Below are 27081 nucleotides of genomic sequence, written 5' to 3' on the forward strand. Positions count from 1 at the left end.
AAAGAGGGGAAAAAAATAAAATAAAATGGAATGATATTGTAATTTGGCTGATTTATGGATTTGGCCGGTAATTGAACAGATCATGGCACTAATGTAATAATTTAAGAGAAGCGAGATTGTCTCTTAGTAATATGTGACATGAGCCAAATGGAATTATCCGCTATTGTAGATGAGAACGCCGAGTCCGGGGCCTCTGGAAACGCTACATGGAGGAGAGGCACTTTACAGACTAATAATATGCTGCGCGCTTCAGTCCTCCAGAGATGGAGAGCGGGAGAAGCCACTCCGACAGTCTGTTAACTCCTTCATGCCCCGAAACCTTCAGGAAGATGTGGCTGCTACCCAGAAAGTCAGCCAATTGGTAGGGCGAGTATATATATCTTCCATAATGCCAACATATATATCCCATAATGCCAACATATAGCGCTGTACGGACTTAACGTAAATCTGTCTGCAGGTCTTTGCTATCTGAGAGCAGCACGATATATACGCAGATACACTGATTTCAGTGATTTTTCACTTATTAGGCTGCATTTTTGTTCAGTAAAATCACTACAGGACAAGGTTTCTTGTGCCTCCTAGTCCCCCTGCTGTATAAACACACCCCCACCACTGATTGGCAGCTTCCTGTGTGCATAGGCAGAAAGCTGCCAATCAGCGATGTGGGAGGGGTAATACACAGCTCCACATGTAGAGATCAGCAGCAGAGAAAATTGACTATCATAACTGGTGAATCCAGTAAGCTACGTAACACATTGCTGGAATCAGGCTCTCTGCCCCTACATCATGCTGCTGTCAGATTACTTAGCATAATCATGCTGATAGATTCCCTTTTAAAAAGGTAATCGGCCAGGAGATTTTCAGTTATGATGTGGATGTGTGTGGATGTGTGTGGATGTGTGTGGATGTGTGTGGATGTGTGTGGATGTGTGTGTGTGTGTGTGTGTGTGCGTGCGTGCGTGCGTGCGTGCGTGCGTGCGTGCGTGCGGAGCCAAACAGGGTAAAATGGTTAAAGAATGAAGGCTATAGAAAAAAAAATGCCCACAACACTGAGCATTACAACCAGCTGCTGCAAGTCACGGGGTCAAAAAAAACGAGTATAATGAAGGAATAGGGAGGTGGTTTTCTGTTCTGCTGGTTGAGTTCCACTGATGAATCTGGACCCCTAGCATGAACAAATGTGCAGTTTTTATTATCTACGCGTTTCGAAGTGGTCCAGCTTCTTCAGGATACAACCAGTTTTTTGTTGTTTTTTTTACTGTGGTTGTATCCTGAAGAAGCTGGATAACCTCGAAACGTGTAGATAATAAAAACTGCACATTTCTTCATGCTAGGGGTCCGGAATCATCCGTGGAACTCGACCAGCAGCACAGAAGACAACCTCCTTATGCTCATTCATTATACTCGGTTTTTTGACCCCTCATGCACGGCCGCGTGACACCTAGTGCTGTGTATGGTATTGAGGAGTCACTATGGAGGCCTATACATAACAATTCTAGGCTTTTGTGCCCGTTTGTAGCCATCACTACTTGTATTCACCTGCTGAGGTGCAAGTGCAGTTACATTTTCTTATGGGAAGTTGCTTTACCGCCTAACGCCCTAGTCTTCTGCCGGGAACAAAGTGTCTGGATGGCGCCTGCGCAGGCGGTATGATGATTTTGCCTACAGCGGTGGAATATGACCTCAGGATCCCAGTGTATCAAAGCTACGGTGGTAACCACTGAGCCACAACACAGACTCCTCAGGAGGTATCTGTGTCCTTCCCAGAAATCTGAACAGCGCATTTACATATTTAGAAATTGATTAATCTGCAATAATTCATTGGATCACAGATAAAGCCATCAATGTATGACCTTATGACCTACGCACGCACGCTTTAAAGTTTGCATTGGAAGAGCACAGGAGGCAACACGGGATAAGGAGTAGCGCTCATCCTGAGCCAACTGGTTCATGGTTAAGACTATTCTAGCTAGTAATTAGAAGGCTGTCATTGCTTTTGTTGGGATTTTGGCATTTAGATGGGAAAGATGTGAGTGTGGATCAGTATTTTTGCAATCAAAATTGATCAAAACCCCAACAGACATTAAAGCTAATCAGGCGAAAAAAGGTTTTTATGCCCTTGGCAGTGCTCCTCTGACAGCCCTTGGTAGTGCTCCTTAGCCACATCAGGACCATTATCAGGATGCCAGTCCTTGGTAGTGCTCCTCATCCACATCAGGACCATTATCAGGATGCCAAATCCTTGGTAGTGCTCCTCATCCACATCAGGACCATTATCAGGATGCCAATCCTTGGTAGTGCTCCTCATCCACATCAGGACCATTATCACGATGCCAGTCCTTGGCAGTGCTCCTTGGCCACTTCAGGACCACTATCAGGATGCCAGTCCTTGGCAGTGTTCTTCAGTCACATCAGGACCATTATCAGGATGCCAGTCCTTGGCAGTGCTCCTCGGCCACATCAGGACCTCTATCAGGATGCCAAGCCAATCCTTGGCAGTGTTCTTCAGCCACATCAGGACTATTATCAGGATGCCAGTCCCTGGTAGTGCTCCCGGCCACATCAGGACCATTATATGGATGCCAGTCCTTGGCAGTGTTCTCCAGTCACATCAGGACCATTATCAGGATGCCAGTCCTTGGCAGGGCTCCTCGGCCATATCAGGACCAAAATCAGGATGCCAGTCCTTGGTAGTGTTCCTCGGCCATATTAGGACCATTATCAAGATGCCAGTCCTTGTCAGTGCTCCTCAGCCATCTCAAGATCACCATGAGGATGCCAGTCCTTGGCAGGGCTCCTCGGCCACATCAGGACCATTATCAGGATGCCAGTCCTTGGCAGTGCTCCTCAGCCATCTCAGGACCACCATCAGGATGCCAGTCCTTGGCAGTGCTCCTCAGCTATCTCAGGACCACCATCAATATGCTAGTCCTTGGAAGTGTTCCTCGGCCACATCAGGACCATTATCAGGATGCCCGTCCTTGGCAGTGCTCCACAACTATCTCAGGACCACCATCAGGATGCCAGTCCTTGGCAGTGCTCCTCAGCTATCTCAGGACCACCATCAGGATTGCCAGTCTTTGGCAGTGCTTCTCAGCCACATCAGGACCATTATCAAGATACCAGTCCTTGGCAGTGCTCCTTGGTTACATCAGGACCATTATCTGGATGACAGCCCTTGGCAGTGCTCTTCAGCCACCCCAGGACCACCATCAGGATAACAGTCCTTTGCAGTGCTTCTCAGTTACATCAGGACCATTATCAGGATTCCAGTCCTCAGCAGTGCTCCTCAGGCACATCCCAACACCAGTCCTTAGTAGCCCTCCTCAGATGAATCCAGACCAATATCCAGATGCCACTCCTTGGAACTTCTCAGCAGAATTCATATACCATTACCAAACCAAACTTTCAAGACCACTGCCACATCATCATAAGTCTTCGGCTCCAACCATCAATCAGGTCAAGACCCCAGAGCTTCCAAAGAAGCCTCAAGACCACGGAAGAAAGCAGCCATGGACCTTCTGAGGCCCTCAGCTTTACACAAGAACTCCACGCTCATTGAGAAGTGACCCTCCAAAAAACAGAGATCATGGAAAGAAATAATGAAAATCAGTGTAGGAATTTGGGAGACCCCTGCCAGATTAATGGCCCACGGGCCTAGACATCAAATGGGGTTAGCTGATTGTGACAAACCCATAATAAAAAATAAATAGACTCTGCCTGTGTCATGATTATCATTATCAGGAAAAAGCTGAGGACAGTGGTGAGGACACCAAGGAGAGGACTACAATGTCATGCATCTTCCTCACCCTCCCCACCAACTCCAACATGCCTGAAGAAGCTCCTTTAAACCACCCTGCCAGTGTCACACATCCCTTTAAAGAGGCCAATCCAGTACATTGTATTTACGAAGCATTTTTTAACCTACTGCCTGAAGTTATTGGCACGCGACACGCATCCATCATCGCCTGGATTTACACGGATGCTTCAATCCACACTTCTCAAGCTGTGCATATATCCAAATTTAATCCAGACGAATGATCGGGAGTTCGTGGAAAATGTAATATACTGAACATTAGAGACCGCGAACATCGCCGCGGATAAACGAGCCGGAGGGGCTGCGGAGGTGAAAATGTGTCACCGTTCTAATTGCTGCATACAGGGAAAATGTATCACGTGGTGCGGACTCCGGGAGCGAGCGGTATACATTTTATTATAGAGATGATTGACCAGTTGCAGGGGTGTACTTACAAATACCCGGCATATTTCCACCTCTCTAGATGTAAGTTGGGTAAAACCATTCTACTGGAAACTATGGGAAGGACAGAATTCTTTATACTCCACCAATTTATTCTTCACCATGGCCACCAGTCCACAGCTCTCTACCACCTTTCCAAATCTCACACAACCTGTAGGATAGGAGACTTCCCACGGCGATCACTTGATCGCTGCAGATCCAACTCAAGAGGACATGAGCTGTAGTGGCCACTAGGGATGAAAAGAGGTATTACATGCAGGTAGCCAAAGTTTGGGAGTCCCTTCTTCTACATCCCTTTGCCCCACCAGGTCATACGTAAATGAGTTAACACTTATCTTGCCAATTCCTTTTATATTCACCCGTAATCATAAACATCATCAGTCCAAAGGCCTCTACCAACTGCTACCGCAACCCATGTGTTCTGTAGGGTGGCAGTAATTATACTGGGCATGGGGGGGGGGTGCCCTAGGATGATGCTCTGGGTTGGGTGAATGCATCAAATTAATCACTTAGTTTATTTTCCTAGAGTCACATTTTAATTTCAATAGTCCACACTGTATTTCCCTACGTTGCAGTATTTACTCGTTGCGAACCAGGTTCACCCCCAAATTTTGGGATTTTATTTTTCTATTGACTTCTATGAGCGTTCTTACTGACTAGCTAAAATCCGTCATTCATAGTCTGAGGCTGCCAGAGCAGAACTCTTCTAACCTCTTCCTGCCGCTATTCGCAGCGCAATGACATCGTTGTGGCGCAACATTCGCGAGACGTCTTCCAAGGGTATGACGGCAGGGAGGAGGAAGCTCGCACAACTTGGATCAGGGTTTGGCAACTTTTTTTGCTTAAACTTGAGACAACACCTTTTTAAAGCCAACATTTATTGTAATCTAGACCAATTCTATTTATTTTTTTAAAACTTACTTATCTTTTTGGGTCAATTGGTCTTTGGCAAGAAATGTGTCCACAGCCTAATTAGAGGCACCGGATGATGGACAATTTCTGGCAATGACTAATGGTTATGTGCCATCCTGGGACCCATTGGTGAAAGTCATAAAGTACAAAAGATTACAGATATTGACCATTTTCCAGGAAACATCAATAAATACAAAATATACATCAAATTTTACAAAAAACGTGGAGAAAATAATTTGCCATGGAAAACGTGGCCAACGTAAAGAGCCGATGGCGCAGAGCCACAACAATAGCCACATAGTGGCAGAACCCAGGGAACGCTTACAGAAACAATGGTGAAAAATACAGTCACCATCAAGTACCAAGCCCCCCTACAATCACTACCACAATCGCAGAAATGCTCAGCCGGGCGTCGATCTCTTTAGGAAGGGTGTAGTCTGGTCGGAGGTCAGCGATGGGGTGAATGCGTCCGCGCCCCTATTTTGCCAATTGGCAGGACCCGAAGCCATCAAAATGTCTGACATGAAAAAAAATTAGTAATAAATGGGTTGTCAGGCTCCTATTTTTTTTGTTTTTTATTTTTAAATGACAGCGATAAAACGAAGCACACCCAGCAGCTGTTACACCTGCCGAAACTGCTGGCCATACTGGCGGTCTGCGCCAGGACAGAAGGCGCCAATGTCCCGCTCTTTGGTCAACTGAGCAATCAAGGGTCTGGTACGGATGTGTCAAAGGTGACGTCCCGATAGGACAACTCAGGTCTCTCATTGGGTAACCAAAAAACATGATCTTGCCGTTCCCCATCCCAGAGCAAAGTAACAGAACAATCGGTGGTGGATACACTAAGGATTAAGCAAAATGTAAGAGGAAACTTCCATTTGGAAGTAGTGGTATTGGTTAAATAGATGCTTGTTCCTCTAACAAAATGTTACCCGTTTCGTAGAGATCCGATGTGCTAGTCATGAGAAATCTTGGAAAAAAGCAATATGCAAATCAGGCTGGAAGTGCACCGGGGCGTAGCAGTGCACTTGGGAAGAGGCTGCTTTTACGCTACGTTTCTCATGAAGGGCAAGTCGGATTTCTACAAAAATGGTATCATATTTATAGGGAGACGAGCGCCTACACAGCCGTAACACTACACTGCACACTATAGCCCACGTGCCAATACATCATTAAATTCAGCAAAAACTAAAAAGAGCCACTGGGCAGCAAAAGGATAAGACGCAACAAGAAGATAAACCTACATGCAAATTGCAAAAGGTTTTAATATAAAGGCACAATGGCTGCATGTAGTCTGTGGAATAAAAGCAGTATTTTCACCAGGCATTGGTCAGTATGGCTGCTTTTTTCTCCTAGGTTGGAGGAATAAAAGTTGACCATCTGCATCACACAAGGGCTTGACCTGTAAAAAGGCCATTATAGAATGGCTTTTATCTTTTCCTGTTCCATTCACTACTGATCCATTTGCCATTTCCTTGATCTTATCTGACTTTTTTTCAGACCTTTTCAACCTGACCTGAAAGGTCAAGGACCTTAGGGAAGATAGGGCCCACCAGGCCAGAAGACCATAAATCTTCATTTATGAGAACAGGAAGGTCTTGATGATGATCCTCATCAGTGCAAGACACAAATGTGGATTCAGCGGGGGTCAGGCTTAGATGGGAAGGGGGTGGGGGTTCTCGCTAGATTCAACGGGGGTCGGGCTTAGACAGAAGGGGAGGGTCCTCGCTGGATTCAGCGGGGGTCAGGCTTAGATGGGGCCCTCACTGGATTCAACAGTGGATCGGCCTTAGACGGTGGGTGCAGTCAAATGCTGGGGTTGCCCTCAGGGTCACGAAAGTTAAAAAAAAAACAAAAAAAAACACTATTACAAAATAAAGACGATTGCCTTTTTCTAGCCGCCTGTTTCACGACGGCTTTTTCCTTGTTCCTTCTTATTGGCAGGAAAAATGTTCTGCTTGTAACGAAGACTTTTAGGCCCATGTAAAAGATGGCATCGTTGCCATGTGTATAGGGGCTAATGATCAGGACAAGCATCAAATGCTCGTTTGGCCAATTATCGGCTCGCATAAAAGGGTCAACTTTATACAGTGGGGAAATAAGTATTTGACCCCTTGCTGGTTTTGTAAGTTTGCCCACTGACAAAGACATGAACAGTCTATAATTTTAAGGGTAGGTTAATTTTAACATTGAGAGATAGAATATCAAAAATAAAATCCAGATAATCACATTGTATAAATTATGTAAATTTGCATTTTACAGTGAGAAATAAGTATTTGATCTCCTAGCAACCATTAAGAATTCTGGCTCCTACAGACCAGTTAGATGCTCCTAATCAACTCGTAACCTGCATTAAAGACAGCTGTCTTACATAGTCACCTTTACAAAAAATGACTCCTATCCACAGACTCAGTCAGACTCTAACCTCTACAACATGGGCAAGACCAAAGAGCTATCTAAGGATGTCAGGGATAAGATCATAGGCCTGCACAAAGCTGGAATGGGCTACAAAGCCATAAGTAAGACGCGGGGTGAGAAGGAGACAACTGTTAGTGCAATAGTAAGAAAATGGAAGAAATACAAAATGACTGTCAATCGACATCGATCTGGGGCACCATGCAAAATCTCACCTTGTGGGGTATCCTTGATCATGAGGAAGGTGAGAGATCAGCCTAAAACTACATGGTGGAAACTTGTTAATGATCTTAAGGGAGCTGGGACCACAGTCACCAAGAAAACCATTGGCAACACATTATGCCGTAAAGGTGTAAAATCCTGCAGTGCCTGCAAGGTCCCCTGCTCAAGAAGGCACATAGGCAAACTTCAGATGGGCCTGCACATGAACACATGTATGATTCTGTGAGTGATTGGGAGAAGGTGCTGTGGTCAGATGAGACAAACATTGAGCTCCTTGGCTTTAACTCAACTCGCCGTGTTTGGAGGAAGAGAAATGCTGCCTATGACCCAAAGAACACCGTCCTCACTGTCAAGCATGGAGGTGGAAACATTATGTTTTGGAGGCGTTTCTCTGCTAAGGGCACAGGACTACAACGCATCAAGGGGAGCATGGATGGAGCTATGTACCATAAAATCCTGAGTAACAACCTCCTTCCCTCCGCCAGTACCAGGACACTAAAAATGGGTCATGGCTGGATCTTCCAGCAAGACAATGACCCAAAACATGCAACCAAGGCAACAAAGGAGTGGCTCAAAAAGAAGCACATTAAGGTCATGGAGTGGCCTAGCCAGTCTCCAGACCTTAATCCCCCCCCCCAAAAAAAAGTTATGGAGGGAGTTGAAGCTCCGAGTTCCTTGTATACAAGCCTAGTCTTGTTACCCAAGTGGGCGTGGTCAGTCTTTTATGTGAGCATCTTTTTGATGGTAATGCCCACTTAGCTATAAAAAAAAAATTTTATACAGGGAAGAAGGGGTCATATCTCAGGAATGGAGAGGCGCAATAACAGAAGAAAAACAACTCCAGATTCAGGAGAACAGCGATATTTACACCAGAGGAAAAAAATATCTCTAACAAGTAACAGGTCGTCTTGAAGAGCCTAGGATTCTAATGAAGAACTCCAGGAACTTTATGTGCCAACAAAGAATCACATGGTAGTAGATCTTGTATGACGGCAACCAAGTGCGCTAACGTAGATCACTGGGAAATGAAGGGAAGGGGTGCGAGTCACAGTGGAGACCAAAGCTTTTAGGTCCTGACCTCACTTCTGGCTAAACGTGGCCATGATGGAGCCCAGTTGTAAGTTTTTCTACGGCAAGTATGCACCAAAAGATTACATGATATCTGGACACAAGTCCTCATGCCTCAGTGTTCCTGATGACTCCCACATGGACTACTACCCTCATCTACAAACCGGCTAACGAAGACTGATTTACTCCATACAAGACATTAGGTGGAAACCATGTGCCCTGCATGGCCTCCTCATGAGAGCCAGAACCTGCCGATAGGCAACAAGTGCCGGCAGACAAAACCTTAGATACCAATATCAAAAATTTCCGCCTCTTGGAGGTAAAGACACTACTAAGTCAAGTCCTAACATCAGCCCAGTCATTAGAAGAGGTAAATCTCAGGTTTGTAGTCACGTTGCATTTAAGTCGCTTCCTAGATCGACTCTTGAAGTGAATTTAGGCTTCATGAGGCTCGTAGCCCCCGAGGTGCCGGAGAAGGTCACAAGGCGCCGACGCTTCCCCGTAACTAGAGCAGGTCAAGAAAGAGAGAATGCTGAAGAGGACAATGGGGGCTTAAGGGCAGGCTCTTCTTGCCCGGGGCAAGAAACAAACTTGAGGAGCCAAGGACAAACCTAGGAACCAACAAGATCTTCCCTAAAAGTTACAAAACTAGAAGACCAGAGAGAGCTGTGGTCCTAAATGACCAGACACTTCGGGCTCCTGTGAGCACTTGGAATTTTAACGACCCTATATTTATTTTATTTTTTGGGTGGAGGGTTGGAGGGGGAAACAATGTTTTTTGTTTCCTAATAGATTAGTTTAAAGGGAGAAACTGCAAAAACAGAGCATTTCCTTGGGCTTTCTAAGAGGAAACCGCCCCCTGTTGTGACTCTCTGCAGCTTTTTGACTAGACTGTGACAAATTTGCAGCAGATCCCATCAGGAATCAGCCTCCTAGAAGTGACACTGCAAATAAAAAAAACAAACAAAACAAAAAAAAAAAAAACAGAGAAAACCTCCATTTGATCAAAGTGTATAGGAAGAGGATTTGAAGACTCAAAAAAAAAAAAAAAAAACCTACTCTGCAATGCTGGAGGGGACCTGGCGATCACCGACAATTAAAGCCCCCACAAACAAGCGACAGACATACATTTGGTTAAAGGAATTGTACAGATCAGGAAAACATTGCAGTTTTCGTCCAGAAACAGCGCCACCCCTTCATGTCGGTCATGCCCGGTATTGCAGCTCAGATCCAGTTACAAAAATCATCATCTATATACTGGAATAATTAGATCGGCTGGGGTCCCACTGATGACCAGAATGATTTACTGATGCCCCCAGTTCTGCCCAACCAGGATCAGGAATCGTGCTCGTTGTCTAGCGATTGATCGGAATAGCTGAACACGCTGCCATAGACCATTAATTTTGGAGACTCAGCATTGGATAAGTGATCATTTTATAGACTGGGATACCCCTTTAAGTAATCGGGGCTAAGCTGCAATACCACACACAACCTGTAACCAAGTGTGGCGCTATTTTCGCAAGAAAGCAGCCATGCAGACAACATTCCTGGTTAGCTACAAAGGTCAATCTATTCCTAGATCAGGTCCGCAATATAAACTTTTCCTCCCAAGAATGGAAATGTAATAAAAAAAAATAAAATAAATAAAAATACAGCAAATGTGAAGCGGTAACAGCTCGATGGAGACGACACATGCTGCGTCCACAGATCAATTAACAAGCGGAGTCCTCGCCTGGAAGAAATTAAAGCGATTTTCTGTAAGAATGGTTGGAGAGTCCCGCTCCATGCATCATCTTTTCATCACCTCGTTTGCCCTTGTCATAGAGTGTTCGCTGCCAGCGCGAAGCCGCCGAACGCAGCGGTGTGACGGGAAAGGGGTGAAAGCGGCACAAAAACAAAAGTCTAACGTGCGGTGCGGAACAAGACGGGCGTGAATTGTACAAATTAATAAGGATGCGTTTACGTCGATGTTAACAATGACCTTCGGTGACGATGAATAAAATTAAATAAATAAAAAAAAAAAAAAAAGTTTAAACAGCATTTCTGGGTCTCCGTAAAGGCTACAGCATGGTATAGGGAATATCCCGGCTCGATTTCTTTTTCTTAAAGGGCTCTCCAGCACCGCTCACTTCTGCACTGACGACGTAGGTACCTGGCAGAAGGAATTGTGCCAACATCCTGGCAGAGCGCCGTTCTACAAACACTCCGGGTAAAACAGACACACCGAACAGATTCGCTAAATCCTGTAGAATAAGCCAAAATTGATCACAGTAGTGCATGCCGGACGGTGAATTTGGGGCGTCGGTGGCACTTTTTCTTCTAACTTTGCACCACTTTGTTTACACGGTGCAAAGTTTTTTGCATTTAGGATTTAGTGCACGTTGTTGCATTTCAAGCCAAGCACCCAGACGAGTTGCAAATATCTCCAGATCTCATTCAAGACTAGTTGCTACTTTTTTTTTTCTTTTTATTCCATGTGCGTAGGAACAGTAGTTAAAAAGTTTGTCGCAAAGGTGAACCTACCCTTTAAACGAAAAAAAAGTGGTTTGGTACGGTGTTAGCCTACCCTAAGGCATACATAGTACATAGACGTAAAAAAAAAAAAAAAAACAACTAAAATTGCTTCCCGAGCTTTACTCTAAGGAAGCCGCCGCTGCACTCGGATTAAATGCCTGCACATACTACAACCGGACAGGGAGGGAAAGTGTTAACAAGACGAGAGCAGGATCAGCCAAACACCCAAGGAGCCGGATCATTTTACTAAAAACACCGAGAACCCCACGAGCAACATCATCATCTGAATAAAACATACAGGAGGCTGCGACTCGACATCATCCCAATCTACAAGTTCATAAATCATGAAAATAATATAAAAGTGGAAAAAATAAATGGAAGTTCCAAAATTAAAGATTGGCGAATGGAGGTTAAAAAAATATAAAATAAAATTGTCGGCCAATTCGGTGAGCGGCGACGGCTTGATTAACTACCTGTGTGGAGTATTATAGAAATCATGTTCTTGGGTTTCTTTTCCATCATCCTAGAATAACCTTCCATCATCTGTAAGATCTCTGCATAATATCAGTGAATGGAAACATTCTGGTTATCCTGAAGCCCAAAAATCTAGGCAGAGTTTGTTACAAGTTCAGCCGTTCTAGAGAAACACATCAGCAACAAAACGATACACTCTAGAGTTTGCAACAATGTATCACAGAATCATCAGCAGCCCAGATCTTTGCTTTATTGGTTCAACAGTGAGAAATCTGGGGGTTACACAGCGATTTCGGACAAAAATTGTACTATGACGTAAGTGACTGGTCGGGCTGCGACTGATGCACAAAATATCCAAACTCAAAGACAACAGGTAGCATCGTGCCCAAGGAAAGCCAGGACTGGGTATGGGTATTAGATGGCTGGGGAGAACAGAGGAGACCCTATAATTATTAACCGAGTGATTTCATTACAGGGACAAGTTATATCACTGTGACATTATATACGAGGAACATTCCTCTACAGCTCGCCCCACTTTCTATATATATATATATATATATATTAAAAACAAGGGCCCCGATTCATCGTGACGGGCATTTTAATCTTGAGCTCGAGTACTAGGTGCCAAATTCATTACTAGGCAAAAGTTTCGGTTTCCCTGCGCCACTTCCAGAAATTTACTCCAATTCGTAATGGAGCAATTTTCTGTCCTAACTTATTACACTTTTTTTTTTTGCATAATTTAGAATTAACTTTCCGGTCGTGCTCGGTTACATCCCCTCTCTGCGAAGTTTCACCCTCTTTACAAAAAGGTGGCTGGGACTGGCGTAAAACATGAGCCACAAGCTGCACGAAAACTTTGAGATTTCACTTTTTTTTTTTTCATTTTTAAATGCCCATACACATTAGGTAGCACTCAGACGCATCTATTCTTCCCCGACATCCCCCACACACATGCACGTTCAGCTCAGCCGCCCCGGGCGTTCATGTGTTATCCATTGGGAGATTGGAATAATGGATTACGGACGCTTCTACTGGGAGAATAAATTAATTGGTCAGTTAAATTTACCATACCCAACATCTTCTGATTCAGGAGAGTTGGAAGGCCCCCCATGCACATTAGATATCTAGCCCAAAATCTCCTCGAGATGTGGGGAAACTGGTGAATATGCAGCATAGAAAGTCGGGTAATGGTCAACAATGTTACTTCTCATGTTCACCCAAAGGACAGTGTATTCTGAAAACGTAAGAGTACAGGTACCATTTAAGAACGATTGAGCCAAAATCCAGTTCTGCTCCACAAAAGATCATCCAATAGACCGGACCAAATGTACTCCAGTCCTGACTTCTTTTTTCAGGTGTGAGTTCAGTTATGACTGCTGACAGTTCGTGTAGTCATGTACTGATGGTGGTTCTGGTGATGTATCCCTGTAGTGATGGAGGAAGAGTCTATTCTGCCACAAAACCCACTTCTGATAATGCCGTATGACCTCGGCACTTGAATAGACCTTAAGGGCTTCCACGCCTGTCATGAGTCAAACGTTTAACTATGCTTTACCCTCCAAGCATGACATCACGAGCAGGAATCCCATTTATCCAGAGTTATTTAGATTTGCCTAAGGGAAGGGGGGAGGTTTACTATACAGCAAGTGAAAGGCAACCAAGGTCACACGGGAATTAAAACTAGAAAAGCACTTAAAAGGGCAGTACACCTATATTTCTGCTCTAATCCAATACCCAGATTCCGCTCTCCCTGGTGCTGATAAAAGAGAAATGGATCGTCCATGATGGACAGTCACCAGCCAGCTATGATCACCCTACAAACAACCCTTCATATTAGCAAAGGTTAAACTTTTCAACACAAACACTTCTAGGTCATGATATTACCCAGTCTAGGGAAGTCATTGGAATGACACAAGGGACTGCAGAAAGCAAGATCTTCCTGGGCTATGTCTATATACCTATAAATTAGATATAACCTAAGAAGACCCCGCTACGTTGCTCATTTGCCAAACAGGAGTGCAAATGGATTTGGGCCATCAGATTGTCTAGGGCTACGTATTCTTAAGAAGAGCCAGCCGTGTAAACCAGACTGGTCAGGCCCATTTAAGAGGTTGTCCTCTGATCAACAGTCATCACTTCACCATAGGTTACATTAAAAAATTTATGATCACTGGGTTATCCACCAATCCTGGGGATGGAGATTGCAAATTACCCTGTGTGAATGGAGCAGTGATGAGCATGTATGACCACCACTGGGGTAAAGCGTATGCATGACCACTGCCCCCTAAGACCATGAATGGGGCGGGGGTCATATATACTCATTACCGCTCCATTCACACATCCTAATTCTTCGGACCCCCCAGCGATCATACATTTACCACCCATCCTGCGGATAGGCCATTTGTTTACAGGACGACCCCTTTGAATTCCAAAGTGTTGTTTGTTTGTTTGTTTTTTTTTTACTTTATTTCCAAAACATTCTAAATTCTGAAGGACAGGACACCAGCGATTTCTGTCTTCTTCGCTTTGCACGAACACCAACACACTTTCAGTATCGCCACATTACGAGTCGACAGACGCTCACGAACTGCACCTTGTTTATTATTAACTGTCAATCACGTGCAGGAAATACTCGTGAACGCTCAAAACAAGAACTCCTGGCCACACGCTGGAAGTTTCACATGAATCATTCGGTTTGTAGAGAATCCCGTATGTCATTTCGAGCAAAGTCAAAAATAAAAAAAAATTCTGCACGTTCAGCATGTAAAAGGGACAGACAGGAATAGGCACTCGTGTTAGGTGGGGGGGAGGGGAGCGCTGACCTCAATGACTTATCTTTAAACTGTCCGACCATTATGAGATCACATACACTTTAAATGTGTTCTGCCCCGACAAAGAAGTTTCTTAGAAGAGCGAATTCATGCCAAACTATGCACAAGTCCAAAGGCAACATCAATGGCGGCTGCGAGCTTAAGCCCCCACTGATAATACAGAGTGTTGATGCCAGACCCCTATGGTGGTGATCAGAGACTTCCGAAATTCAATCTCTAAGTTAATATCAATGGTCATGTATCACGGAAAAAGTAAAAAAAACCAACATTTTATACAAAGTCAAATAGTTAAGGGGATTCAGCACTGCCAACCTCTAAATTAAGTTAAAGTGGAATGCCCCTTTAAGAAATCCATAGAAACATATTGATAGTAACTGACTTATAATAATTGCATATTTAGAAAAACAACAGTACAAATTGCCACCAGCAATAAATATAAAACATCAATATCTCCAAAAACAAACCCAAATCATCATCATTGGGGATGGTGGAAGCAACAACAGATGCTCCGATTATTGCCTCAACCACCTGTTATGGGTCAGGCCAATCTATGGATAAAGAAAATTCCAGCCATAAAAGCAAAAGGAAGAACATTTAGACTATAGATTGTGCCAACTATACCAAGCAAAGACAAAGAATCCAAAATATAGCAACATTTCCCACCATGGAGAACCACAATTCCCAGCATACTTGGTCACATACTATAATTCATCGCTCCTCTCTATGGAGGAGTAGTGCGTGATTTGATATGCTTTTAAAGGGTTAAAACTTCTTAAATCACACATCATGAAAAAATAATTACATTTTCAGAATGTTACCCATGTGATCCTGCATTTTTTTTTCCCATTGCAACCAGTACTAATATTTCAATATTAAACCCTCTGACGCACAAAGAGGGGGTTAAAACAAAAATTATTATAAATAAATATATATCCATCTAGACAATTCACCCGCTATCAAATGCTACATTTCACATAAACTGATCATATATAGACATCGCCACATGGCACCACTTACAGTATACTCCATTATCACCCTGTATGTAACCCCTTTTCTCATGTACAGCACCATGGAATTAATGGTGCTTTATTAATAAATAATAATTTCACAATTCAGCCCCTAGAGAGTTAAATGGCTCGTTCAGCTCTGCTACATCTCAGATCATCATTAAACAATACATTGTAGCTCGGTGACATTGCCATTTTATAGGAAGGCACCAACTTGACAGAGCCGATGGCAACTTTTGCACAATCCATGGAAGTCGATGGTTGTATGACATAATGCAAAGTGGCATGGAAGGAGGAACGGGCACGACATAGGTGCACCGGGCAGCACACGGCGTCCGTCCTCTCCAGCCCGATGTCACAACAGTCATTGGGAAACAAACAAATGTATCAGGCAGAGAGAAAAGTAACAAAACAAAGAAATGTATCATGTAAATATTTACACAAGAGAAAAGGCCACAATTCCATGAAGGGCTGGCAGCGGCGGGCACCGTACCTTGTGGACGTTCCTTTCCGGACATCGCAGATACTGCATTTAAAGGCTTCTGCGCTGTTCCTGAAGGTGCACACGCTACAATCCCAATATCCCTCGTCCGCCGACGGTTTCGCTTGCCGCTTTGGCCTGTGAAGCAACAACAAAAAAAAAAGACGAGAAATATCAGGACCTGTCAAACCAGCCTGTCATTTACCAGAACCCCCCCCCCCTTTAGGGATACAAATCCCAAACTTTGCAGCCCACCCTAAAAAGCAGGTTGCTGCGACAATTGTCATATCCGACCCCCCTGCCCTTCAAATTAACCTTACGGTGCCGAGAGAGGGGAAAGGGGTTAAAACCAGCCCCAAGGAAGAGTCCAACCCTTGCACCTTACCCCCCCAATCCGCCACCCTGTGCCAGCATCTCCACCAAACGACCCCCCCAATTATGACATGCAGCCATTCCAACAACACCACCCCCCTCCCTTCTTCCAAAGCCATCACCGTCATGTTTAACCCCTTACATGCTCCTATAGAAATAAGAGGATGGTCACGGAAAAAGGAAGGGAGGTGGATTAGAGAGGAGAGGGTGCGGGGGGGGGGGGCTATACAAGGAATAATGCATTATAAAAACAACACACCCCACTGTGAAAATAACACACACACACACACGAGACAAAGAAGCCGGAGCCGACACAAGACGTTCCTGCCACCCACCGCCTCCCCCCATTCACCTATCAATAATGAAATAATACTAGAGGATATTGGGGTGGGGGGGTAATGACTCATTTAGATTTTAAGGGTATTGGAGGCGTTTCTCGCTTTCTCCACCCTGCCCTTTTTTTTCTCCTCTCTCTCCTGGTAAATATTCTCTTTGTCTGAGGCTCTGTGCAGGGAGTGTGTGTTCTGTGTCTAGGATCCGCCGCCATAGTCGAGCCCTGCACTTCCTCCCCAGCACACACAGCTCCCTATACACGGGCTATAGGCTCTATACTGGGGAGGGGGCTGCAGGGTGGTGCTGCTGCAGCCTCCACTGACAAGGACATGATTGGGGGGAGATGGTGGGGGGGGGGGATTAGGTCTCCATCTGTCTACATGGTAATGGGGGGTATATAAATAAACCTACCCCCCTCCCCTTTAAGGCTTATTATGATTCCCCTCCCCCCATCGTCCCCTGCTGCACTGTACCTGGTCGGGCTCTTCTTGTCGCCCATAATCATGAAGGTAAAATCCCGCACGCCTGGTGCACCCTCCCCCCTCTTGTGTTCTGCAGGGAACCCCCCCAACACCTATAAATAAATAGGGATTTAAAGGGAGGGTCCAGGGGGGGAGGTGTGTGTGGCCTGGAGGCGAGGGGGTCTGGCTGTGCTCGGGGAGAGGGGGCTGGCAGGTCCTCCTCGGTCGGTCCGGGAGCAGCCCCAGCCGTGCGCTCTCCTCCGCCGATCCGCTGCCAGACTGCACAGACACTCAGGGACGGAAGGAAGGGCGGGGCGCAGCCGCCGTGACGTCACGGCTCCCGGCAGCCAATCGCGGCACGTGGGGGATTTAAAAGTCCAGCAAGTGGGGAAGGTGAAATAGTCTTATAATTGATGGGGGGCCCCCCAGTATTGGAGGAGGGCTGAGCTGCTGCTGCAGAACCTCTTGGAACCAGAGCCTATATGGCTTCATAGAGCAGAGGAGTGACTGGCAGTTCTGGTGGCAAAGAAGTTCTGCAGCAGTTACAGGTGTCACCTGTCTGTCCTCTTTTGTGCTGGTTTTCGAATGCTTCACAGCAGAACTACAAGTCACAGCACGTCAAGATACCGATCCAAGCCAGGTGTTTAGGAACTACAGATTTTCCTTTTTTTTTTTTTTTGCAGTAGGACTACAGGTCCCAGCATGTCAAGGTGAAAGTGGTCCCAAGGCTGATGCAGAACCTCTTGGTAGGGAGCTGTGGTAATCTGGAGATTACTTTTTTTTTTCCTACAGCTATGACTTAATAGAGCAGGGATGGTTGAAAGCCATGTTGGGAAAGAAGTTCTGCAGCAGCTACTGGTGTATTTCTGACTGTCACCTGTCTGTGCTCTCTTGTGATAGAAATCAGGACTACAAGTCACAGCATGTCAAGATAAGAGTGGTAACCAATCCAAGCTAGTGGTTGTGCTAGATGTTTTGGAACTACAGATTTTCTTTTTTTTTTTTTTTTGCAGTAGGACTACAGGTCCCAGCATGTCAAGGTAAAAGTGGTCCCAGGTGCTGTGGAACTACTAATCCCAGCACACATGCCAGTCTCACAGCTTTTTCTAGCAGCCTCCTTCAGTGTTTTAGTTGCGAGGCTACAGGTACCAGCTGATGCAGAACCTCTTGGTAGGGAGCTGTAGTAATCTGGAGATTTTTTTTTTCCTGCAGCTACGACTTAATAGAGCAGGGATGGTTGAAAGCTATGTTGGGAAAGAAGTTCTGCAGCAGCTACAGGTGTATTTCTGTCTGTCACCTGTCTGTGCTCTCTTGTGATAGAAATCAGGACTACAAGTCACAGCATTTCAAGATAACCGTGCATACCAATTCTAGCTAGGGGTTGTCCCACGTGTTTTGGAACTACAGATCCCAGGACACCTATTTGTTTCACAAATTTAATCACTTTGCTGCTGCAGAACCTCTTGGTAAGAGAGCTTTATTGCTACAGTATTTTTTAATAACTGTGATGACAGAAGTTCTGGAGCAGCTACAGGTGTTTTGTGACTGTTACCTGTCTGTGCTCGATTTGGAAAAAAAGTTTGCGCCCTTTTTTACAGTCGGACTACAAGGCCCAGCATGCCAATGTTAATGTGGTCACTTTAAAAGTTGTCCCAGGCGTTGGGGAACTACTGATCCCAGCATACATACCAGTCTCGCAGCTTTAAATCACACTTTTTCTTTTACTAGCAACCTCTTTCAGCCTTCAAATTGCAAGCATATAAGTACCAGCTGATGCAGAACCTCTTGGTAAAATAGCTGTAGGTTTTTTTTCTACATCTAGTAAAGGAGTGATTGATAGTTCTGACAGCAAAGAAGTTCTGCAGCAGCTGCAGGTGGTTTGTGATTATCACCTTTCAGTACTCTTTTGTGCTGGTTTTGGAAATGTTGACAGCATTAGTGATAGGACTACAGGTCCCAGCATGTCAAGACAAAAGTGGTCCTCAATCCAAGCTAGAATGTTTCTCAGATGACATGGAACTACAGGTACCAGCACAGCTTTCTATCAGCCTTCTTCAGTATTCCTATTGCTAGTTTGAGGTGTGAGGATACTGGTACCAGCTGCTGCTGAACCTCTTGGAACCAGAGCATGTCCTATATTGTTATCTGGGATGGTGTGACAGAGCATGGGAATCGTTGAAGGTCATAATGTCAAAGAAGTTCTGCAGCAGCTACTGGTGTATTGTGACTGTCCCCGGTTTATACTCTTTTGCTAGTTTTTGAAAGTTTGACAGCTTTTGCAACAGGACTACAAGTCTCAGCATGACAAGATTAGAGTGGTAACTAATCCAAGCTAGAAGTTGTCCCAGATGTTTTGGAACCACAGATCCCAGCGCACAAATTGGTTTGACAGCCTTAATCCCCTCTTTTTTTCCTAGCAGCCTCTTTTAATATTCTTATTTCCAAACTATAGGTCTCTGCTGCTGCGGAACCTCATGGTAGGAGAGCTTTATTATATCTGCAATGTTGCTGCAGCTATAAGATCCATATGGTTAATAGTCATGATGAAAAAGACGTTCTGCAGCAGCTACAGGTGGTTTGTGACTGTCAGAGCTCAGTTGCCTGTTCTCTGTACACTTTTTGCCAGTGTTTGGGCAGCCTTTACTCTAGAACTACAAGTCCCAGCATTCTCCTATAACCCTGGGTGTGAGTTTGAGAACAGTGTCCAAGCTCTTTAGTTCTTCTTGATGCCAATTTAAGAAGCTTGGGCATTGGGTATCATTCTTCTAAGTGTAGAACAACAAGACTCAGCATACCAGGGTAGTAGACGGCTGCAATGTTAGCGGAGAACTACAAGTCCCAGTGTGGAGCTACAAGTTCCAGCATGCAAAGCCTATGCGAGCAAATCTTCAACACTGGACTCTTGTCACAGATTTTTATTTAAGAAGGTCTCAGGTGTGTCATCTCCTGTCATTTCCAGGTCTTGTAGAACTACAAGTCTCAGCAGGTACTTTGTCTCTATAAGTGTCCTGTAACATTTTTACTAAAAGGCCCAGCAGGCCAAGGCAGTGTCACAGCAAGCACTAAAATTTCTAGCTGGGGAAAGTAAGTATATGGGTAACAGCTGCTGCGGAACCTCTTGGTGGGAGATATTTGGTCATCCAGACTGTTGAAGACAGAACAACTGCTGGGAATGGATTTCTGTCACTTTAAGACCTTGCAAAATTAATTTAGAACTTATGTAGAACTGCAAGTCCCAGCACACCAAGACACCCCTTTATTGCAGCTTTCCCAGCAATGTAGGTAATGCTTTTTCTTTTTTTTTTAAGCTGCACATGTTCAGACTTGTTTTCTTCCATCTATTGAGTGTAGGAAACCCAAGGATGGACGTGATAAATGTCACCGGCTGTGTCTGGCAGCCACTGGGCACCATTGGATAAGTGCTGAATATGGATATAAAAGGGAACAGTATATATATATATATATATATATATATATATATATATATATATATATATATATATATATATTTTGTTAAATACATGTATTTGGGGCTTCAAAATAATTTTTGCAGTTTTTTGTTATTAAAAATGTTGCACCGTTTGGCTTTTACAGGCTGTTTCCTGCACATTCAACTTTGATGTGGTCTGTGGTCATAAATCAGAGGAGAGGAGCTCAGAAAAGGACAGAGAAAAGATTTACAAACTCTCCCATTGAACTGTTAGAATGAGCTCGCCGATGGATTCTCAGTTACCTCATTCTGCAGCCAGCAATACACAGAACACCGTAGAGGCTGTAGAAGGAAATGGCGCATACTGTTTGTATACCGGCCACAAGACTACAGCTGAATGGAGCGTCTGGCCGTGCCAGGACCCTACCGCTCCATCCTGAGGACACAGCGATGGCCGAGCGCAGCACTGGACCCACCTATCTTCTTCAATTACATAAACTTTGTATGAAGCTGAAAAGCGCCAGCAGTGGGATCTGCACCAATCTATGAATTATCACCATCCAGTAGATAAGTGATCATTATTGTAAACCGGAATACCCCTTTAAGTAGCTGTCCGGGATTAGAAAAGCATGGCTGCTTTAGAAACAGCGCCACACCTGTCCATAGGTTGTGTCTGGTTTCCTGCATTCAGGGAAATGGAAGCTGAGTTGTAATTCCGCACATGACCTCTAAACAGAGGTGGCGCTGTTTTTTGAAAAAAAAAAAATTCTAAAAAAAAACCCCCTGCCATGTTTATGAGAGCCTTGTAGATCACCCGATTTCATGAGGCTCCAGAAGGAATGGCAAGTATGATAGGTGGCTAAATACATGACATAATTTTAAAAATAAATCCCGTTAAATTCTGCGTGTAGGAACCTTCCCCCTAGACCAGGGTTCTCCACCCTGCAGCGCCGGGATGCCATATTATGACTTGCCGCCATCGCAGTACCCTAGGGGTCACAATGATCTGATCGGTTGGATTTTCTTTTCCCTCCCTTGAAATATAAAATGACCGTGTAAGATCAAAGCGAACATAACGAACGAGATACAAATAAATACAAAAAAAAATGTAAAAGCTAATTAAAAACCCACAGAGGATGCCGGAGAGCAGGGGATACCACAAGTATAGGAAGCTACATGGGGTCCTCCGAGAAAAGAGGATGTTACTGTGAGCAGATGGCGCAGGACGTGGGGAAAGATAGAGGACAGGGACTAGAGGACAGGAAGAGGATACCAGAGCGGATGGTTTCAGTTACATGGCGGAAGGAAAGATTGGCCACTTAGGGAGCTTCCTTTTTCTTAGCACTTGTCTTTAAATATAAGCTGATCACTTGGCGCGCCGCTGCTGGGATCCCCTGGGATCTGCAGAACTTGGAAACAGGATTCATTTTCCCTGCAGCACCTCCACAGGAAACATGAAGTATTACACAATTCAATGCCCAGAAGTGTTGGGTCCTCCAAAGAGAAAAAAGCGACGGAGGACGATCGTGAGACCCTCCATTTGGACGCAGACAACCATATAGTTTGGATCTAGATCGATTCTCAGTGCAGGGACTGGCCGGCGGGTCTCCTCACCTGAACGTGACGGCTTCATAGAAATAGATGAAGCTGTGACTCTCTGGATGGGAGACCCATCGTCCAGTCCTGATTTATATGATGGACCAACAGAGCGAATGGACAGGTGTTGTCATCATCAGACGGCTCCTTCTTCCATAATGTACCATTGCATACTATTAGGTCATGGATTGGGTGCAGGTGCATGGCGCGGGCTCAGGAGCTGAGCCTGCTCCACAGAGGGCTGTGTTATACAGCTGGCACCTATCACTAACCATAGTCTGCTTCCATCGCTGCTGTATAAATACCACTTTCAATCCCAGACATCAGAATTTTAGAGATGTGGTCCTGTGGGGGCGGCTGTGGAGCACCCATTAGCCCCTCATTGATATAATTGTTGGGTACTGAAAGACCCCTGTCATCTCTTAAAGCCAGGCTTAAAGCTGGTTTTCTAATGAGACTGTGATTTTATATACTGTAAGTGCCTTAAAAATCAATAAAATGTTGAGGGGAGAAGAAAAAAATGCAAATCATCTTTTTCCCTATTCCCTCCCCCCCCCCCCAACAAAAAGAAAAAGAGAAAAAGAAAAGATACCCATAGTCAGTATCGCTGCATCTGTAAATGTCCCATCCATCAAAATATAAAATCATTTAACTCATAAGATAAGCAACTTAAAGAAAAGAAACAATAAAAATGCTAGAATTGCCAAAATATGGTCACCACATCTCCGCCCCCACCGGAAAATGAAAAATAAAGTGATGTATGTACCCCAAAATGCTATCACGAAAAGCTACGCAGTAAAAAAAAATATATCCCTCACACTGCTCCATCGACAGAAGAATTAAAAAAAAAAAAAAAAAAAGTTCCAAATCTTGGAAAATGGCGACAAAAAAACTTTTTTTTACTAAGTTAAGAATTTCTTTTAAGTCGCTAAAATAATAACTAAACAAGTTTGGTATCGCTGTATTCATTCTGAACTGGAGAATCGTGTTATAAGGTCATTTTTACCGCACAATAAACACTGTAAAAAAAAATAAAATAATAATAATATTAAAAAAAAATGGAAGAAGAGGAAAAAAAATTAAAATGCAAAAAAAAATAAAACCCGAACATTGGGTCATTAAGGGGTTAATGTAATTTTCCTACTACAGTGATGGCATCACGTACTGATCGTTATGGGTGTTGCCTGCCCGGACCCCCACAACCCTTACCTGCGTTTACTCATGGCTGCGGATATGTGACGTAGGGATTGGACAGTTGACAGTCGGTATCTCGGGTAATTGTCACTTAATATGATGGGATGCTGGAGTAGTAGTCCTTGTGTAGCATCACCGATACATAAATATGAGGCCCCCGTCTGGGGATTATCTATGCGTAACTTGGGTCTCGTGTATGTAACCAGGGCACGTCAGTTGGAAATGTTACCCATAGCAACCAATCAGATCACATCTGATATATTCTAACCTGCCTTAGAGAAATGAAAGCTGTAATCTGATTGGTTGCTTTCGGCTCCACAACATGTCTGCCACCACAGAGCACAAGAGCCATTGGAAAAAAAATAATGTATACCGTGCTGTACGTCACGTGCATAGGCCTACATCAGGGAACACTCCTGACATACAGTATGTCCCTGATGTATATACCTCTTATAAGACTTGCATAATTTGGGACGGTAGCTATTGGCGAAGTACTCATGTTACACACTACATTAAAATGGGGGTCCTGGCTGGGTGTGTGGACTTTGTCTACGGGGTCGCTACGCCCTTACAGGCTGGCCAGAACCGGATGTTGTAGAGTTCAATAAGGGAGACCACCACTCAAAAATAATCTGTCTTCTACTCAACCATAACGTGTGAAGCAGTATGTATGGTGGATGGCGAGTGCAAATCATCATAGAGGGTTCAGTGAGCGAGAGTCCTAATTCTCAACCCGCGGTTCCACGTCCTTTCCCCCTAGGGCTCCACCTCTGCCTCTATGGCCGTTACTTAGCTTCTCTGCTTGCCGACGCCTTGGAATTACCACACAGGGCACTCTCTTCGTCTCGCATTCTCTGCTCCAATTTGTCCCGTTACCTCTTTGGCTTGTGCACTCAGGACCGTCCTGCTATGTCTCCTGCCCTGGATCCTGTCTCCAGGGAGAATCACTCAATCCTTCTATCTCTTTTCCTCGTTCCTACCCTGGATCACGCTATCTGTAGCCCCAGTCTCCTCTCACTGCAGGGACACTCACTCGCTGGTCAGACCATAGGTCTGTCTCTACTGCCCGCTGTGCCCTATCTCCCTCACTACCAGGAAGTCCTCTCTGATCCTGTTACATAGCCCCTTTCTCTCTGGGCTAGTCCCAACTCTTAAGTCTATCCATACCTACTCACTACCTGTTGCTGGGCATATGTCCCCATATGTTCCATCTGCAGTGCCCCCATATGTTCCATCTGCAGTGTCAACATATGTTGTATCTGCAGTGCCCCCATATGTACAATCAGCAATGCCCCCAAATGTACCATCGGCAATGCCCCCGTATGTACCATCTGCAGTGTCCCCATATGTTCCATCTGCACTGTCCCCATATGTACCATCGGCAATGCCCCCGTATGTACCATCTGCAGTGTCCCCATATGTTCCATCTGCACTGTCCCCATATGTACCATCGGCAATGCCCCCGTATGTACCATCGGCAATGCCCCCGTATGTACCATCGGCAATGCCCCCGTATGTACCGTCGGCAATGCCCCCGTATGTACCATCGGCAGTGACCCCATATGTACCATCGGCAATGCCCCCGTATGTACCATCGGCAATGCCCCCGTATGTACCGTCGGCAATGCCCCTGTATGTACCATCTGCAGTGTCCCCATATGTTCCAGATGCAGAGCCCCCACATGTACCATCTGCAGTGCCCTCATATGAACCATCTGCAGTGCGCCTTATGCACCAGCTGCAGTGCCCCCATATGTCCAATCTGTAGTGCCCCTGTATGTACCAGTTGCAGTTCCTCCATTTCTACCATCTGCAGTGCCCCGTATTTTGTAGCTGCTGTGTCCCCATATGAACTAGTTGCAGTGCCCTCAAATGTATCAGCATCCATAACCTCAGATGTGCCATCTGCAGGGTCCCTAAATTAACTAATTGTCATGCCCTCATATGTACCAGCTGCAGTGTCCTCATGTGTACCAACAGCAGTGTTTCTAAATTAACTAATAGTAATGCCCTCATATGTATCAGCTGCAGTGCTACTATAATATGTACCTGCTGCAGTGTCCCCAAATGTACTAATTCCAATGCTCTCATATGTACAAGCAGCCAGCAGTGCCCCTGTATGTACCAGCAGCAGTGCCCCTGTATGTACCAGCAGCAGTGCCCCTGTATGTACCAGCAGCAGTGCCCCTGTATGTACCAGCAGCAGTGCCCCTGTATGTACCAGCAGCAGTGCCCCTGTATGTACCAGCTGCAGTGCCCCTGTATGTACCAGCAGCAGTGCCCCTGTATGTACCAGCAGCAGTGCCCCTGTATGTACCAGCAGCAGTGCCCCTGTATGTACCAGCAGCAGTGCCCCTGTATGTACCAGCAGCAGTGCCCCTGTATGTACCAGCAGCAGTGCCCCTGTATGTACCAGCAGCAGTGCCCCTGTATGTATCAGCTGCAGTGCCCCTGTATGTACCAGCAGCAGTGCCCCTGTATGTACCAGCAGCAGTGCCCCTGTATGTACCAGCAGCAGTGCCCCTGTATGTACCAGCTGCAGTGCCCCTGTATGTACCAGCTGCAGTGCCCCTGTATGTACCAGCTGCAGTGCCCCTGTATGTACCAGCAGCAGTGCCCCTGTATGTACCAGCAGCAGTGCCCCTGTATGTACCAGCAGCAGTGCCCCTGTATGTACCAGCAGCAGTGCCCCTGTATGTACCAGCTGCAGTGCCCCTGTATGTACCAGCAGCAGTGCCCCTGTATGTACCAGCTGCAGTGCCCCTGTATGTACCAGCAGCAGTGCCCCTGTATGTACCAGCTGCAGTGCCCCTGTATGTACCAGCTGCAGTGCCCCTGTATGTACCAGCTGCAGTGCCCCTGTATGTACCAGCAGCAGTGCCCAATAAGTATCCTCTGCAGTGGTCTTTGATGTACTAGCTGCAGTGCCTTCCTATGTACCAGCTGCCCTATATGTTTGCTGCACTATCCCCATATGTACCCACTGCAGTGCCTCCTATATACAATATTTATCATCATTAGGCATTTAGGACGACATTGGATCATTCAGAGATCCACAATGAACTTCTGGAGGGAGTTTGCTGCACTGAAAGTAAAGGGGCAGAATAATATTGCACGCCCCACTTTTCAGTTTTTGAATTTCCACAAAATTTAAAATAACCAATAAATTTCGTTCAACTTCACAATTGTGTTCCACTTGTTGTTGGTTCTTCACCAAAAATTTACATTTTGTATCTTTATGTTTGAAGCATGATATGTCGGAAAAGGTTGAAAAGTTCCAGGGGGCTGAATACTTTCGCAAGGCACTATACCTGCTGCATCACCCTATATGTGTCAGCTGTGGGGTCTTCAAATGTAGAAGTTGAGTTGCCCCAACTGTACTGGGCAGGAGCATGACCAAGATTGCCCGCTTCAGTGTCTCTGGCGTGAGTGGTTAGCATTGTCTTCATAAGTACCGGCCTTAGCGTGCTGACGACTTTCAGTCTGTGCTACCCCCAAGATCTTTGGTGC

At 45.2% G+C, this 27081-nt stretch overlaps 1 protein-coding gene across 2 annotated transcripts in view; it reads right to left on the reverse strand.

Annotated features, from left to right (window-relative positions):
• Positions 1–23779, reverse strand: part of RYBP (RING1 and YY1 binding protein) — a 66544-nt gene extending 42765 nt beyond the window's left edge. The window contains exons 1-2 of one of the 2 annotated variants that reach the window (XM_077276231.1): positions 17364–17636; positions 16198–16323 (exon numbers count right to left, since the gene is read on the reverse strand). In XM_077276231.1, the coding sequence (XP_077132346.1) occupies positions 16198–16323; positions 17364–17395 (158 nt within the window). In that variant the 5' untranslated portion in view covers positions 17396–17636. Of the gene's footprint in view, positions 1–16197; positions 16324–17363; positions 17637–23586 lie in introns of those variants that run through there. The other variant, XM_077276232.1, reaches the window with a different exon arrangement.
• Positions 23780–27081: the final 3302 nt, after the last annotated feature.

The sequence above is a fragment of the Ranitomeya variabilis genome, chromosome 8 (assembly GCF_051348905.1).
Source record: "Ranitomeya variabilis isolate aRanVar5 chromosome 8, aRanVar5.hap1, whole genome shotgun sequence".
NCBI classification, from domain to species: domain Eukaryota; kingdom Metazoa; phylum Chordata; class Amphibia; order Anura; family Dendrobatidae; genus Ranitomeya; species Ranitomeya variabilis.